The sequence below is a fragment of the Sarcophilus harrisii genome, chromosome 5 (genome assembly GCF_902635505.1).
Source record: "Sarcophilus harrisii chromosome 5, mSarHar1.11, whole genome shotgun sequence".
Classification (NCBI taxonomy): domain Eukaryota; kingdom Metazoa; phylum Chordata; class Mammalia; order Dasyuromorphia; family Dasyuridae; genus Sarcophilus; species Sarcophilus harrisii.
In genome coordinates, this window is record NC_045430.1 from 39,716,051 (window position 1) to 39,734,621 (window position 18,571).

Genomic DNA, 18,571 nt, shown 5'->3' on the forward strand with positions numbered 1-18,571 from the left:
TGAAGAAATGTTTCCTGGGACAGAATATTGTTCTTTTCCAGTTTTGAAAGCTCATACTTATAGGAGTCTCTTTTTGCATTTGTGATATAATGAAGGAAGCTTTTTTGTTCATTTAATCCCAGAAAACATTCACCTAGCAAAATCAAGGTAATTTAAATGCATTTTTGTTGGCTTGTCCTAGCCTTGAAGAAAATCATGCAGAGGTTGTGAAAAAACTGCAAGCTGAGATAGAAGACTTAAAATATTCTATGTCCCAGACAGAGAGAGAGTTGCAGTACTTTAAATCTGAATTACAGGTTCAGAAAGAAGCCAACACAAGAGCTCCAACAGCCACCATGAAAAATTTAGTAGAGCGGCTCAAGAGCCAATTAGCCTTGAAAGAAAAACAGCAAAAAGTAAGTATTCAACATCACAGTTATTAATGTAAGAAAGTATGTGGTATATTGCTGTCATTTATAAGGTAATGTTAAACTATTTGCTTTATATATTTCAGCATTTTGTTTCAGTTGAAAAGAGCTTCTTGATTTCTTATTAATTGCTAAATTCTGGAAAATATGGCCTTTACTAAATTACATTTAACTCTATGAAAACCTGTTTTGCCCAATGTAAGTGCTTTAAATGTACTCAGTAAACTAAGAGAAGATAGAGGTATTCTAAAACCAGTTTGCGGCTTCCCTTGATGACTTGAAGTCCCTAGGCTAAGATTGCTGTAGCCTTTGAGACTTGATTTCCCTTTCTGTATACCTTCCTCTCACTAGGTTTTCTTCGCACTCCTCTCTCTTTGTCCTTCTCTGTCCTCCTAAATCTCTTTTGTTGGATCTTCACCCAGGTCATGCTTGTTCAATGGATGGAGATTCTCCAAGACTTATTCTCGGTCCTCTTCTGTTCTTTCTCTATATTATATTGCTTGGTGATTTCATCAGTTCTCATGAACTGTTATCCTCTCTAATCCCTCTCTTACCTCCATTCTCTCATTCCAACCTTCTATTAGAGATCTTGAAGTGGATATTATGTAGATATGTTAAATTCAGATGTATTCAAAACAGAATTCATTTTCTATCTTCCCCAAAACTTCTCTCTTCCTAACTCCCATCTTATACTTCTAGTCACCCAGATTCTTAATTTGGGTGTCATTCTCTGTAATGTTCTTGTTGGTTTTCTGGTGGTCTCTGGGGCAGCCTTCTTTTCAGTAGATTAATCTCCACAAGAATAGCTAGGTGTTAAAGTCCAAATCCTTTATTTGCTCCTTGCCAGTCTAGTTTCCTTGCCTGAGGCCTGGTTAGCTTTCTTGAGGCCCTTCAGACTTGCCTTGGTCTCACTGGGGAGAGCAGGAGGACAGGCCAGCCACCATGAGGCTGATGAAGATGGAATGAATCTCTCTCTGGGTCCCCTTTCGAGTCTGTGTCTGGCCCTTCTGACTCTCTCTCTAAGCTCTTCTGAGTCTGTCTCTGGCTCTCACTCTGACTGAGTTTGTTACAGTTTTATATGCTCCATTTTAAGTATGAACTAATTATTATATTACTAGGAAACCATTATTTGTTATAAGATTAAATCAATCATACTGAACTTAGAGACCTATTAATCACCATGCTAAACTAGATAACCATTGTCTCATCAATTCCACTGAGTTAGCACCTTGTAAGAATCCTTTATTTAAGTAGAGTTCTGGCCCATAACAATTCTCAACTTTCTCATCCACCATATTCAGTTTCCCCCCCAAATCCTGCCTTTGTAGCATCTTTGGTACATATGTCCTTCTTACTTCCCACCATCCTGGGGTAGGTCCCCATCACCTCACACTAGACTACTGCAGTAGCCTCCTGGCTGCTCTTCCTGCCACAAGTCTCTTTCCCCTCCCTCCAATACATCCTCTTTTAGCTGTCAAAGTGATCTTTGTGAAGCACAAGCCTGACCATGTCATTCTACTATTCAATAAATTCTAGTGGTTCCCTGTTAGTTCCAGGATCAAATATAAAATTCTTTGACTTTTAAAACTCTTCGTAATCAAGTTTCTTTCTATCTTTACAGTCTTATTATTCTTTAATTCCTTTGTCATATTCTAAAGTCCATCCAGGTACATCAGCCTTCTTGCTATTTCTCACATTAGATAGTGTATTTCTTGAATTTTTTATCTTTTCATTGACTTTTCCCATGCTTTGATTCTTGCCCTTCTTATGTCTATCTCCTGACTTTCTAGCTTCCTTCAAGCCTTAAATTCCATCTTCTGCAAGAAGCTCTTCCCAAACCCTCTTAATTTAATGCCCTTTCTCTAAGACCATCTCCAAATTATCCTACTTATAACTTATTTTCCCATATGAGGTTGTTTCTTGTCTTCCTTATTAGATTGAAGACTTATTGAGTGTGTGTATTTTTATTTTTTGGCTTTCTTTTGGTTCACAAAATTTAGCATACATCCTTTTACAAATAAGCAAGTGATAAATGCTTGTCAATTTGACTTTAAAATCATGTTCACATCCTGAAAGAACTTGTAGATATGATTGTTCAACCACTATCAGGGCTCTTTGAAAAATCCTACAAATTGGAAAAGGTGCTACAGGATTGGAGGACAGATACCTAGAGCAGCAAATATTTATTCTGTCATAGATATGTGGTTGAAAGGAGCATAAATTTAGAACTAGTATGGACTTTAGAGGGTATTTAGTCTAACCTACTTTTTCTAGATGAAAATCCTGAGGTTCAAAGATATAAAATATGTTTTAGGTAGTAAGTGAGAGAGCCACAATTTAAATCCAGGTTGTCTGACTCCAGATGCCATGGGATAATCCCACCACCTCTCATCCAGTCATGATTAATTCAGTGCTTTAGAGCATCTGATTTCAGAGTGCTTGGGGTTTTTAGCTCTTCATTTGGTTGGAAACTCAGTCCTAAATCCTTTAGCTTCTTTTTACATATATTAGAACAATCTCTTTAACATCTTAATTCCTTTCCTCCTAAAAAAAAAAAAAAAAAAAAAAAAAAAGTTTACTCAGTTTGGTTTTTTCTTTCAGCTTCTCCATAACTTTTTATAGAATTGTCTCTATAAACTTCTTTTCCAAAGATTTCCTCATTTAAAAGAAAAATTTTAAGATTGTTCTTGTAAGAAAGTTTGTCATTACTCCCATTTTTTTCTCCCACATATTCTTCATCGAGTCCTGTGATCAGGGGTAATGCACATGCATGGATGCCACAGGGAGAACTACTTTACTTCAAGCCATTTCTCTAGCACCATTTTTAACTTTTAGCACAAACACTTTCTGCAGTATCAAATTTAAGTTCTTAAAGTTATGAAACCTATCTGAGCTCCTAAAGAGACAAATTTAGTTTCCCAATATTTGGCACTCAAAAAATGGTTTATATGTGTATCAAATAAAGATTGAAATAGATGAGCCATCAGCTAAGATTTTATAATTTAAAAGGAATACTTTTAGAAAGTGGGGTTAGCTTTACTCTGTACCAGTGGGGACAATTTTCATCTCAGTCAACTCAAAGAGGCATCAAAATACTGAAATAAATACATACATGAATATGTATTTATGTTTGTTTTATTAAAACCTTTTTCCTTGAGTTATTTTTAGAAATTCGTTATGTGTGTGTGTGTGTGCGTGTATGTGTATGTGTCTGTGTGTGTGTGTGTATTTTAGCAACATTTCTTTCAAATCATTATTTTTCTGAAATGCTTTTTATGGAATCGAATATCCTTAGGCCCTTAGTCGAGCCCTTTTGGAGCTCCGAGCAGAAATGACAGCTGCTGCTGAAGAACGCATTATTCTTTCTGCGTCCCAGAAAGAGGCAAATCTCAACGTTCAACAGATTGTTGATCGCCATACTAGAGATCTCCAGGTGAGCACCAGCATTTATTTGTAAACTAAAAGTTTTCTTGAAAGACAAGTTTATTTCATTATACAGGTGAGCTAACCTAGTGAATGAGGTACAATATATAATATATTTGATTGCACATTTTTTAATGGCAGAAAATTTTATTTTCTGTGTCATTTAGGCATTTATGTGATAAGTTAAATTGTTTCTTGTAGTATAGGACATAAAGAGAGAGGTTGGTCAAAATATTGAAAAATGTAAAGATAATTTTCATATTTTCCCTAGGGCTCACAAGTACTCTATCCTAGCTCTGTATGAAATTACTTTTAAAAAAATATTGCCTTCACAAGCCTTCAGTGACTCAGTTCTACAAACCTAAAGCCTGTTCCCGAGTGCCAGCTCTAAGAAGCAGCTAGCTGCTATGATAGAGAGATTGGAAATTCTTAAGTGGCAGAAGGTTGAATATCTGAATTTGGGAGGAACCCTTCTCATTTTCTTCAGATGGTGAGAGGAGCCAGTTCAGATCCTCTCCTTCACTTTACCCTGATACCTTAAGCTTTCTAGAACTATAGCACTTATTTTTATCTTGGGTTTGAATTCTCTAGAGAAAGGAGCTGTTTCTTATCATACCCTTATTAAAATTTCTTTTATACTCAGAGGATGTTATAAATGCACATATTTTTGATTTGTGAATAACAAATTATTTTTTTCTGGTGATTGGCTTTCCCACTAAAGAGTTTCCTGGCCTTTCTCTACAGAGGTCAGATTATATGTGTAGTTATGGTTCAAGACCATAACTATTTGTAGAAGATTGCATTTTTTGACAAGAAATGCTAGGAAAAATGCAATTTGACAGAAATTAGTTTTAGACCAACCAATGTATATGACAAGTAGCACAATAAGTGGGTAAACAACATGAATATAACAGGTTACATCATTTAAAAAATAAGAAAGTACAGGGTATACTTCACCACTACAACTAAAAGGATAATGCTTAAGTTAAGAATAAAAGGCAAAATAGACCATTTCAGTTATCTATAATTAAATTTTTACTTTTGAGAGAAGTTAATGAACAAGGATAAAAAGAAATCTGAATGCAGAAAATATTTGCATTAAAGATCACTGCTGTAAGTTCAGTATCAAAACTTTATAAGAAATTGACAGAAACATAAGAGATATACTTCAATATATGAAGTGATTTTCTTTTTTAAAGTTTTTTTACATTAAACATGTTAACATATACATTAAATCCTATATATGTATACACATTTATACAATTATCTTGTGTACAAGAAAAATCAGGTATTAAGTGATTTTCAAAAAAAGAATTGCAAAGTATAAAAACATTCCAAATCTGTCATAGAAAGGCATTGCAAAGGAAAAAAACTGAAGTTTTGTTCTGCAATTATTGGGCAGCAGGGACAGAAAACTGAAACAGTCATGTCACACAAAGGCTTTAAAAAGATTGGCAGTGCTCTTAGGAGAATGATGACTTGGTTCAGCCATTTTAGATATTTGTTGGAATCTTTACAAAGTGTTAAACCATTACAGTTGATAGAGACAATAATTATCTAATTTGGCATGGTTCAATATGATTGATTTGATCTTAGAAGGAGATATTTTGGGCTAGAACTTGAAACAAGGTACTAAGTACAAGATGCTTGTGTTCACACCTTTAAAGAGCTCATAAGTATCTAAGTACTCAATGGAGTTCACACATTTGGCAGATTTCAGGGCTTAGTATGGCTTATTATGAGATATCCGAATTCACACCTCCCTTAGGGCCAAAGAGCACTCTGGGAGATAACCCAGAATCCCTCTTTCTCCAGAAGGAGGAGTTAACTTTGGGAGATCATATATATACAGGAAGCTCTTAGAGCTTGAGAGAGTTTTCTTGGGAACATTGACTGGGGTTGGAGAGGAGCACTCTGGGAGGAAGCCCACAAGCCCTATCTTCGAGGCAAGAGATTCATTGCATCTTCCAACTTGGTGCTGGCTGGAGGCTGAAGAAAGCAGAGGCAGAAGCCAAGGACAAAGCTGCAAGATCTCTTGGAACCAAGCAGAGAGATAGGCCTGAGATAACCGGACTATTTGAAGGACACAATAAAAGATCTGAACTTTTATCACCTGGCGGTGTTTTGGAAAAAGAACACCACAAATATTGGCTTAAAATTATGTAAGAAAGGGGACTAAACTGTTGGCACTTTTGATCTAGCTAGCAGTTTCCCTGCTGGGCAGATAATCCAAGGAGGTCAAATAGAGAAATCAGCACCCATTTTCTAATAGAATATTCATGAGAGTTCTCTGTAGGTTAGCAAAGGCTGGAAAGAAAACACATGATCCCAAATTAGGGAATGATAAAACAAAAAACAAAACAAAACCACACAAAAAAAACATTGTAGCATGTAAATGTAATTGATAGATTGTTGCATGATGAGAAATGATGAGTATGAGGAATTTAGGGATATGGAACATTAATATGTTTTGCTGCAGTGAAATAATTATATCTCTGTATATATGTATGTATGTATCTATCTATCTATCTATCTATATCTATCTGTATAAAATGGCTACAATAGTGTGAATTGAGAAGATCATAGTGAAACCAAAGCCTTAATGATGGAAAGGATAGTGATGGTTCTGGGGAATAGATGATGAAACATTTCCCCAGAGTAAAAGACTAATGGGCAAAATGTTGTATACCTATCAAATATAGTTGCTATCTTGGCTACATGCCTTTGCTCAATTTTCTTATTAAAAAGTTTAATTTTGGGATGCATGTAATCAAGTGATTTTGCCAGAAAGAGTTGATATAAAAATAGTTAATCAGTCTTATTTTGTAAAAACAAAACATGACATTAACAAAATATTTCTCTTTCTCTTTCCCATCTCTGTAAAGATTCATATAGAAGATTTAAGTGAAAACCTTCTGAAATGTAAAGAAGCTCTTAAAACAAGCAAAAGCAGAGAGGACTCTCTGAATAAACAGTTGGATGACTTAAACAGGGAAATGCAGAAAAAACAGAAAGCTTATAATAAAATACTAAGAGAAAAGGAAGAATTAGAAAAAGAAAATGAAGAACTGAAAAAGCGAATTAAAAGGTTAACCTTTGGATTGCAGGTAAAGATTTTCCATGTATATAATATTTTAACTCTTACTTTAACGATTTATGTGGCAGTAGAGCAATTTTTGTATATACAATTTTTCTTCAACTTGTCATTATTGAAACTCTACTTATGTAATCAAAATTGGTTATCAGATCAGTTTGTTTAAAATGGCTATCTTTTATTAAGTGACATTTAGAATTAGAGTAGTAGCAATAGTATGCCTTTTTCTTACTGAGGTACAGAAAGTTATACTTGGTAGTGCATACTTAGTATAGTATTGTTTATTTTTATTAGATGTAAAAATGTTTTCAAAATATTTCCCATAATAAGATGTTACTTTACATTTTATTTTGGTATTTTATTGATTAAAATGCATGTGTCCTTTAACTTTTCAGAGCAAGCCTACTGTAGATAACAAACAGAGTGTGATAGATGAACTTCAGAAGAAAATTAAAAATTTAGAAAGTCAACTAGAAAAATTTAGTGATGAAACAGAAGCAAAAGAAAAGGTATGTAAAGAATAGTTTATCATTATTATTCAAGATGTCCTATATATTTTTCTTTTTTAAAGTGTATTTTATTTGAAGAAACAGAATAAGCAAAAAGAAAAACAGAAAAGAAATACAAAACAAAAGAGAATAAATATTATCATGTGCCCAACTGAACATGGAGGATTCAAAATATATAACAACAAATACCAATTTAATTATATATATATTAGTAGAAGAAATTATATTCATGAATGTCTGGCTTTTCTTTATTTCATTGTGAATTATTCTTTTTTTCTCTGTGGCACACCTTAATTTCCTTTCATCCCCTCCCCTGCAAGGAGGCTATAGTTAAAAAAGGATATATATATATATACACACACACACACACACACATATATATATATATATATACACACACACATATATACATACACACATAGACATACATATCTATCTTTCCTCATTCTCACAAGTTCCAAGCAACCTACAGTTAAGAAAAGATATATATGTATATATTTGTAGATATATACATTCACATAGAAACATACACACCAGATACACACATGACTTTTCTATCCCTCCTGACTCATTAAATTCTGTTCCATAACTTGGCTACTAGGGATCCCTCCCTTGTCTTCTTCCCTCATCCTTTCTGCCTCTCTCTCTCCCCCCATATCTTTTAATAGATTTTGGAGGGTGCTATAGCTTCATGTATATGTAGTGTTGCCTATTGAACCCATTCCAGGTTAACTAGTTTTTCAGAACTACTAGCCCTTCCCCCCTTCTCCCACCTAATACCTGTGTCTCTTCCTCTGCACCTCATTGTATAACATTACTGTTTTTATCTTTTCTCTGCCAGTGTTTCTTTTGAGCTTACCCTGTCGTTTATGTAAATCTTAAACATAAAGTATATATTTCCTATATAGAAAAAAACATAAATAATTTGTCTATATTTAAACAATTTGTCCATGTCAACATGTTCCTTTAAATTGCTCTTTGATATTGACTCTCACATGTTAAATTTTCTGTTAAGTTTGGGTTTGGTTGATAGAAAGTCCTGAAAATCTGCAAGTTTGTTGAATGTCCATTTTTTTTCTCATAGGAAATTGTAGAAAGATTTTCTGTATATGATATTTTTGGCTGAAGGCCTAGTTCTTTTGCTTATCTGTAGATATTATTCCAAGACCTGAGGTCTTTTTATTGTAGCTACTGATAAGTCTTGTAAATTATAATTGTAGAGATAGCATATTTGAATTGTTTTTTTTTCTTGTTTCTTAAAAAATTTTCTCTTTGATTTGGGGGTTTTCAAAATTTGGCAATAATAATTCTATGTGTTTTCCAAAAAGGGTCATTGATGGGTGTTTTCTATTTCAGCTTTCCCCTTATGTTCAATCATTCCTGCACTATTTTCTAAGATTGTTTCCTGCATTATTGTGTCAGCATTCTCTTTTTGGTCATAATGTTCTAGCAGGCCAATTCTTATAATTTCTGGTTCTGATCTTTTCTGCAAATCTGTTGTTTTTTTTTTTATGAATTGTTTCACATTTTCTTCTGTTTTCTCATTTTTTATAATCTGTTTGTTATTTCTTTATCTCTCATAGCTTCACTGACTTCCCCTTGCCCAATTCTAATTTTCAGAGTTATTTTCATCTTTGACACTCTATACCTCTTTTTTTAATTGGTTAAATTTTTTTCATAATCTTCTTGTTTTTCTTGGATGATTTTACATTTTTTTAATTTAGTTTTTCCTCAATGTCACTCATTTGTTTTTTGAATTCTTTTTTAAGTTGTTCTATGAATTCTCTCTTGTCAGGGAGCCATTTCACATTACTCTTTTTTTCTTTCTTTCTTTCTTTCTTTTTTTTTTTTTTTAAATTAAAGTATCCTCTGAAGATGAATTCCAGTTTTCCCTGTTTCCATATGTTTCAATGATGGGATGCTTTCTTTGTTGGTTCATGTGCCTCACCAGGTGCTGGCTCCCTCTTAACCAGGGCCATGTCTCAGCAGCACAACTTGGCCCGGGGTTCCCAATCAGCTGGACTCAAACCCCAACACCACAAATAGTCTGGGAAATACAAGTTTCTGTGGTTCTTGGTGAAGTTTCAGCCACAACCAGCTAGCCTGAAGGATTCCCACTTGGTGTTTCTGTGAAGTTGGCCCTTAGGTGTTTGCAACTCAGACAGGTTAATCCCTGTACAGGGATCTTTCTTCAGATCTTGTCCAACTGTATCAGGACCACCCCTGTTATGTCCCAAATCTTGGTTTTTCACTAGTCTGTGTTTGCCCTGAGGTGCAACTTTGTTCTGTTTGTGGGGGATATTGGGAGAGCTGAAATTTGCCAACCTACTGTGCTGTCTTCCCAGAATTGTCCTTCTATATTTCTTGATTATCTAAATTGCCCTATCAGTTAACAAATGATGGCCTACTAAATATTCAGACCTGTGCTATGCTCTTTGTGCAATATAAAAATATATATTATACTTTTCCCTTGATAGTTTAGGACTAGTTGGAGAAACCCCCACTACCAAATAGGAGACAGAAAAAGCTTAGCTAGGCTATATGATGCTGAACATCAGCACAGAAGGCAAGCACATAAGGGAGAGATCACTGGGATCTGGAATTGTCAGACCAGACTCAGCCTGGGCTTTTAAAGCTAAGTTACTTCAATAGCAGAGGAAAGCATAGCATTCCCAGTGGTCACTCAATCAACATTTATTAAGCGCCTGCTGTGTTCCAGACACCGTAGTGAGTCCTGGAAATACAAAAAGAGGTAAAAGACAGTCCCTACCCTCACAGGACTTCACAGTCTAATAGGGAGATAGTATGCAAACAGACAGGCATGCAGCCTGTACATAGTATAAATGTGGTGGAGGTTCTGTCATTGCTGACTCTTTGTGACATCATTTAAGATTTTCTCAAGAAAGATGCTGGTTTGCGATTTCCTTTTCCAGTTCATTTTGCAGATGAAGAAACTGAGGCAGAGGGAGGTGGTGTGCCCAGGGTCACACCTCCAGTAAGGATCTAGGCTGGACTCCAGTCTTGGTACTCTGTGCCCTGGGGTGCCACCTACCTGCCCACAGGAGAAGTAGGAAATAATAGTTGTAGAATTAAATGGAACTGGGAAAGATTTCCTTTAGATGAGGTTTTAGTTGAAACTTATAGGAAGCCAGGAAAGCCAGTGGGTGGAGATGAGAAAGGATGGGTGTTCCAGGCCACAAGGGCCACTGGATCAAAGACTATGTCTAATGTCCGGGCTAGCCCTCTGGAGGGTCTCAGCACGGGCCTTGGTCTTTAGGTGGAGAAGTGATGAAGGCAGGAGAGCCACCATGGGGCTAGTCAAAGAGTTCCAAATCTTCTTTGGACTCTTTTGTGTCTTAGATTCTCAGTTCTCACAGCCCTTAAATACCTTAAATACATCACTGAGCATGCCCCAACTGTGAGGAGAGCCGCTACATCACTATATCACACTAAGTATGTGCTTAACTAGAGAATTATTATCTTATCAGTCACACTGAGTAGGTGCTTAATTATAAGCACCCTGCGGTCAGTATCTTAAGTATACCTTTTCAGAGTTCTGGCTCTCTACAACTATGAGCTAGGGAAGCTCTCTAGGAAGAATGGGACGGTGTGGAGTGGGGGGAGCAGGAGATGTGGTCCATCCTGCCTGATGAAACTAGAGGTAGACAGCAGGAGAGAGGAGAGCTCAATCTCAGCTCCACCAGCAGGAGAGAGGAGAGCTCAATCTTGGCTCCACCACCAACTTGCTGCTTGACTTCTTGCAATCCATTTGACCTCTCTACTTCTCAGTTTATACTAATTAATCCTAAGTTCCCTTCCAGCCCTAAGAGTCTAAAAGGTGATGTAATTATAAGGCACTGGGTTGACACACCTTGTCACAACTGTGAGAGGCAAGTAGTAGGGGTATTATTATCTCCATGTTATAGATGAGGAAACAGAGGCTTGGTGATCTTAACTATCTTGCTTATGATCATGTGGCTATTAGGTGTCCAAGGGGAGACTCAGATCTGATCCTGACCGTAGAACTTTTCCCACTATTTTACTCTTTTAAGAGACCCACTACTAGAGAATGGGAGGTTGTGTTAGGAAATGGTAGAAAGAGCAGTAGTAGGAGAATAGTTTGTTACAAAAGTTCTTAAAGGTCTGGCAGAGAAGTTTACACTTAATGCAATAGGGAGTAACAAGGATTTTCTGAAAATTAGTCAGACTCTAGGTGTATGTGATAGTTGAATGTGTGTGTGTGTATAATTGAATAATTAGGGAAATAACAATAATCCTAGTTGAGGAGTGTTTGGAGTGGGGTGACAGCAATGTGAATGGAAAGGCCAGAAGATCTCAGATACATTTTAAAAAGAAGAAATGACAGACCTTGATGATTAGAGGGTGATTGGAACAGGGAAGAAAATAGCAGCACAGTATTAACAAGATACATTTACTTGAGAAATTTAGGAACAGGAAAGAGGAAGCGTGGTGGAGTACATTTGGGTAAATGTGAAAGCAGGTAGAAATGGAAATGATACTGCCCTTGGAGTCTACTGCATTGAAAGAAAAAAGGAATAGGTTAATTTGGGAAACAGATCATAATCCTAGCAAAGATGCAATGTAGTAGTGTTAAGGAACTTCACTTTTCCAAATGGTTGCTTGAGCTTACTTTCTATCAAAAGCAAAGCAGGTAATAATTTTCTGACATGCCTTAATGATAACTTCTTTCTTCAAAAGATATAGGAGCTATAAAAGGGAAGTTTTCTTTTGGATTTGATTCTCATTAATAGGGAAGAGCTTGCTGAATGGTTGAGAATGAAGGGAATATTAGGGGAGCACCTAAGTGTTTAATGAAAAAGAAGAGGAAACTGAGACTAGTTTAATATGTACCCTGGATTTGGTGGGGAACAGATTTCTTTGCATGCAGGAGGATAAATAGGATCTACAGGACTAAAATTCTACAAGAGATCAGCCCAGTAGAAAGAGGAAACCTTCAAGAATGAAATCCTGTTGCAAAGAGAAACAGTTCCAATGAGGAAGAAAAAACTGCTTGGAAAAGATCAGTGGTAGTTTACTGACCAACTGGGAGTTTAAAAATATTTATTCACCAAGGGGAATAAAGGAGAGGTAATAGGATATGACCTTAAAGAAATTCTCTAAGGATTACTGAAGCTCAGAATGAGGGGAAGGTGAAGGAAAATAAGGAAAACCAAAAGGAATCATGGGTTTTCTGTTCTCATGGTGGAAGGGACAGGATCTCTAGTAAGACTGGATCGGGTGATAAAGACTGACAGCAGAGAGCAGTCAGAGCAGTTCAGTTTATACTTTGCTTCTTTTTCTTTGCTAAATAAATGATTTGTGTGCTAGAAAGGGCAGGGCAAAAGTAACTCATAAACAACTGATAATGACTCAGGTATTTAAGGAGATACTTGATGAGTTCATATCATTTGATCTAGGCAGGTTCCATACCTGGCTTTTGAAAGAACTGCCTGGTAGATGAATGGATGTGTATGCTGAATCATAGTCAGCGGCTTTTGAAAGGCTGGAGATCTGCTGCATAATTAGAGGACAGATATTGTTTTAAAAGTGATCAAAAAAGGAAAAAAAAAAATATATGTAAGTAGTATTGATTAATTAACCAAGCTTTTCTAGTACCATATTTATTGATTGACTACTAAGTACTCATATCTTTGCTAGGTGCACATGGATTAAGGTGATACTTCATGTCACAGGTTTGTTTTTTTTTTGTTGTTGTTAATCTTATAATATAAATAAAATCTAATATTTTTTTTTCTGCTGTTATTTTTACAGAAATGTCAGGAAGAATTAATTAGATGGGAAGAAGGTAAAAAATGGCAAGCTAAAACTCAAGGAATGCGAAACAGATTGAAAGAAAAAGAAAAAGAAGTGGATACTCTAACCAAGCAGTTGAATACTGTAAAAGAGCTTTTGGCCAAGTAAGGTTAAATTTATTTCTGAACCTCATTAAATGAAAAACATCTTTTCAATTAATTTAAAGCAACAGTATAACATTAAGGTATCTAAAAATAGACATAATCTATATCATTCGTTCTGATTGTAATCTAGAGCTGTTTTTGTTTTTAAGAAATGTATTTTAAATGTTTTTTTTTATAAGAATTATGTGAATGGTATTCCTAGTTTTTAATAAATTAAAATCAAATATCATCTTTGATATATTCTAAGTAAATATATATAGGCATATGTTATTAATAATGATTTACATCTTAAATTCCACAGGTCTGATAAAGATAAAATCACATTGCAAAAGAAACTAAAATCAAGTAGAGTGACTGCTGATCGAGTTATGGGAGTACATGCTTCAGATTTAGAAAAAGAATTAGAAGAACTTAGAAAAACAAATATTGAACTAGAGAATGAAATAGGCCATATGAGGTAAGCTATTTTAAAGAATGTTTCTATTTAAATGAAGTACAGAAGTTTGAATATAACACTCTTTTCTGAATCTTTAAAATATGTTCACCTACTTTGTGTTAAAATGACAGTTTTCTGTCAAAACTCACTTAGAATAATAGAATTGCAGGATTAGACAAGGCCTCAGGGATCTCTTAGATCCTACTTAAAGCATAATACTTTTAATTGACATTTTTGTTGTACTTTCAAGTTTGCAATTAAGAAACCTTTTCCTCATCTTGTATATTATATACAGTTCATGAATTCTTTCCATATCAAAGCTCATTTGCTCCTCACAGTCTGTGAATTTCATTTTAGAGGGCCATTTCTTGTGGTCCAGTACTATTTCATTACGTTCATTTAGCCCTGCCTTAGTTGATAACCAGCTGCTTTGTGGTTCTTGATAACTACAAAATCTGTTGCTACAAGTATTTTGGTTTATGTGGGGCCATTTATGTCTTTGGGTTCCTCCTTGGAGTATATGAGCATGACTTTTTAACATAACTGTGCTAAGTAGCAATCATTAGAAAGCTATGGTTTTATGTAAGATGTAAACTTTTCCCCTTTCTGACTCCTTGCAGGATGCATCAAGCTCTTCCTCGAGATTCTGTCATAGAAGACTTACATTTACAAAATAGATATCTTCAGGATAAGCTTCATACTTTAGAGGAACAGCTTTCTTTAAAAGATGCATTTTCTAAGCATTCAGTAAGTCTGATTTTATTTTGTTAAATGTCAGTTGGTAAAATAGGAATCACTTGCTAAAATTTCAATTTGCTTAAGAATCCTGCTAGTTATCTTTCTTTTTGGTTCTTTTCTTTCATTTCAGAGAGTTAATTTGTAAATAAACATGGTAGCATAACTCAAGTGATTGTTTCTTGTCCAATATTGGCAAAGGTATAAGACCCACTATGCATTCCTATTCATTATGAATATCTAGTATGGCTTACTTTTGCTATTACCATTGAAATTGTTCGTGTGTGTGTGTGTGTGCGCTTAAGAAGCAGAGTGATAAAGTAGAAAAAATTAGGCACCATCATTTCCAACAAATGAACTTAGTAGGTGCCTGTTTTTTTCTTTAAAAATGACTCAAAAAATGTGTATTTATTTGGGAAAGCCTTAATGTAAAACATTCAGTACAGGTTTCTTTTCTATCCTTTTTTTCTATGTCTTCTTTTCATACTTCATCTTGTCTTTTTCTTTAAAGCAGAGCTCTGCACGTGACATAAACACTGTCTCCTCTCTTGCTACCCAAACTAGTAAACACAAGTATTTTGTCTTTCCCAAAAAGAAAAGTTTATTTGGGAACAAAAAAAATCCTGTAACAGTCTTCTCAGTCAAAAACATCAAGAAAAGAGTTGGCAATGAAAGCTTGAATGATCAGTCCCATCAGATACCTAGCAGTGGGCTGCCCTATAGTCAATGTGTTGATGCAAGCACTAAACTGGATGAGGCTCTGGGACCTACTTCTTTGGAGCCCTCTGATCCCAGGGAGTGCAGTCTGTTGAATCCATTCAGGCAAACTGATGCTGACCTGGGACATTTTACACCTGATTTTGAAAGTGAACCAGATGGAGAGAAGGAAAGACTGAATCAAGGTTGTTACAGAGATGGAAATGGAGTACATGGAAGTCAAGAAGAGAAAACAGAAATGATTGAATGTGTACAAGGAAACACAGAAAAGATGAGAGACAGATATCTGTTGGACCCAGAAGAATCTGCTATAGGAGAGGGTGAAAATGCTGAAGGAAAAGATGGTGTAAATCCACTTTGCAAAGAGAATATACAAACAGAAAATGATACTGAGGGGATCAGATTAAGCCAAACATCTTCTGGGAAAATTGTTCAGGTTTGATAACAGAGGCAGTCCTTAGCGAGATGGGTGGTATGATACCGAAATGTACAGAATGTCTTCTTTTCACTCTTGATTTTGGGTATTTGTGTAGCTAGACTTCTTTCCAAACTTGTAGTTTAATTTAAATTTTCCAGAAAATAGCATTTTTTTTTAGCATGGCAGGAATACAATTTATTTTTAGTTGAAATTTCTAATAACTAGTTTCAGTTTTTTTAGTGTTAGTATATATTCAGAAAGCAGTTTGATGTCTAAAGCCACAATAGAAATTTTCCAAGAAAATTATTATTTGAACAGATGAAATTATAAATGAACTATTACAGGAAATGCCAATTCAAAGCAGAGTGGTAAACAGTATTAACAATAACGTCGTTACTGTGGATGTGGATAATTCATAGCAACATTACTTTATAGATCTGATTACAACATGATTATCTTTATCATATGTACCTTTTTTCATCCTTTGTGTTGGGATAATAATCATTTATGAAGAAATAGTTGAAGGTGCAGTGTTTGCATTGTAGTATGGAAGAAGAAAAGTCCAGCTGAGATATAATTGAGCTCTTTGAAATTTTCTGATAATAACCAGCCATTTAGTAGCATTACCACTCTCCCTGTCTTAACAACTTCGTATAGAAAAATCCACCATTTTCTCACCATAACAAATACTCCAGAAGTAGGAATAGACACAATTCATATGTTTGGTGTCTGGCATTAGCTTCTTTCCCTCAGGTTATATGCACTTTCATTTCCTGACTTACTTCACTTAACAGAAGCTTTTCCTCATGCCAGGACTGCAATCCTTCATCTTCTCTAAATCCTTGACTCCCCAAGCCTTAGTTCCTGTGCTACCTTCTCCCTGATACCTTTCCCTCAGTTAATGTTTTCCTTCCCCCAATTATGTTGTAATTTTGTTGCCTTCCCAGTACAAAGTTAACTCTGAGCACAAAGAACTATTGGGTTTTTTGTCTTTGAATCCCCAGTGCCAAGTAAGTGCTCAGCACTTAAGTACTCAGCTTAATGGAAGATTATTGACTTGCAGTTATTTTTATTTGCTAAATAACGACAATAATGGACACTCTGTTGTGGTGTTTCATCTTTCACTCTTACAGGATAAAAACCTGATCTGATGACTCCTTACATAATTTAAGATAATTTTTTTCTAGAATCTAAAGAAATCAACTCATTTAGAAATCCTTTTTTTCCCATTTCCTTACTTTGATTTTCCCTGAATCTTCTATAATTTATCTGCCTTCCTTTCACAAAGATCCCCTTTTAGAGTAGGTATTTTCTTCTGCAGTTTATTAAACATTTCTTCCTATTTTATGTTCTGAAGCCAACAGAATTTGGTGGTAAGTCTAACAGAGAACAGTTGCTTCAGAAGGAAAACCTGAAGGTCTCATCTGAAAACATTGAACTAAGATTTCAGCTTGAACAAGCAAATAAAGATTTACCAAGGCTAAAGGTACATTTCCCTATATTTTAGAAATATACTCACAAAATCTTTGTTTTTTCTATTGTTGTATATCATCCTAGCTTGTAAGAAATAAAAGTAGAAAATCCTTAATTATAACCATTTCAATTTGCTGATAAATGTGTACTCTGTGTGTGTGTGTGTGTGGGGGGAGGTGTCTGGGTGTGTGTGAGTGTGTATGTGTGTGATTGTTACTTTGGAACATAAGAAAATTCATTCACACCTTTATTAAGAATTGACATATTGTAGTATAAGAATATACTCATTTGTAAGAAATTATGTTTTGTAAATGTCACCAGGTATATACTGGTATTTATTTAACTCTGATTTTCCTAATCTAAATCCGTCTGCTAATATGTAGTTTCCTTTTTGTCTCTGCTACCTAATAATTTTTAAACTATTTTTTTAATATAACAAATGAATTATTAGATTTTCCAGCCTCTAAATGCTATAGTTGGGTATCAATTGAAGCAGTTCTTTGCAAGATTATTCCTGGTCAGTAAATGAGAAAGCAAACTAAACAAAAATGTTTATTGATTGATTTAACTGAGTAATTTTCTGGGCTATTTCATCAACTTCAGTGAATTATAATTTGTGTTAGAAATTCAAGTGTATCAGTATAACATACCAATATAGTAATGCAGTTCTCTTAGCTTATAAATAGACTGGCATTTAAGATGTTTGTTGAATTACTGAATGGAATTAAATAGGAATTCATTATTTCTTTCAATTCCTAAGATTGCTATAGAAGTATGGAGACTAACTTTTGGATCTGCTGGATTCTCTAGACGACTTATAGATTAAAATAAAATACTATGCTCTTCTTTTCACACTTTGTAGACTTTGTAAATTCATAGTGATAAACTCTGTTAATAGCCCTACCATTGCCCCCGTAGCATCTCATAACAAGTTCAGCATATATTTGAAGCCTCTTATCATAAGAAATTTACTATTTCATGAGCTGGTCTATTTGGACTGTAATTATTCAGAAGTCATTTTGTTCAGAAATATATCTTCCTTTAGCTTTGTTTTCTAAGTCCAAGCAGAATGGTATCATACCTCTTATATGATATTTTGTAAAATAGTTGAAAACAATCTTGTCTGCTATAAAAACTTTTGTATTGCAGGAAAAAACACATTATTATGATGGTAGTTAAGGAGGGGTTACAATCCAGGGAAAATTTCCTTTAAGGTTTTATGATGTTATTTTTGTTGTTTTATTTCGTTAGAGTCAAGTGAGTGATATGAAAGAAATGTGTGAACTTCTGAAGAAAGAGAAAGCAGAAATTGAACGGAAACTTGGCCAAGTTAGAGGGGTAAGTTAATATATATATGTTGTGACCTTGTCCATTTAGGATTCCTGACCTGAAAAGGAGAAAAACATTTCTTCATATAAAT

General features: G+C 34.9%; 1 protein-coding gene across 1 annotated transcript in view; it reads left to right on the plus strand.

Annotated features, from left to right (window-relative positions):
• CEP290 (centrosomal protein 290) overlaps positions 1–18,571 on the plus strand; it is a 122,641-nt gene that overhangs the window by 90,413 nt on the left and 13,657 nt on the right. Inside the window, 9 exon segments of the mRNA XM_031940152.1 lie at positions 182–395; positions 3,703–3,840; positions 6,716–6,937; positions 7,320–7,433; positions 13,227–13,372; positions 13,674–13,829; positions 14,429–14,555; positions 17,036–17,164; positions 18,403–18,489. Of these exon segments, the coding sequence (XP_031796012.1) occupies positions 182–395; positions 3,703–3,840; positions 6,716–6,937; positions 7,320–7,433; positions 13,227–13,372; positions 13,674–13,829; positions 14,429–14,555; positions 17,036–17,164; positions 18,403–18,489 (1,333 nt within the window).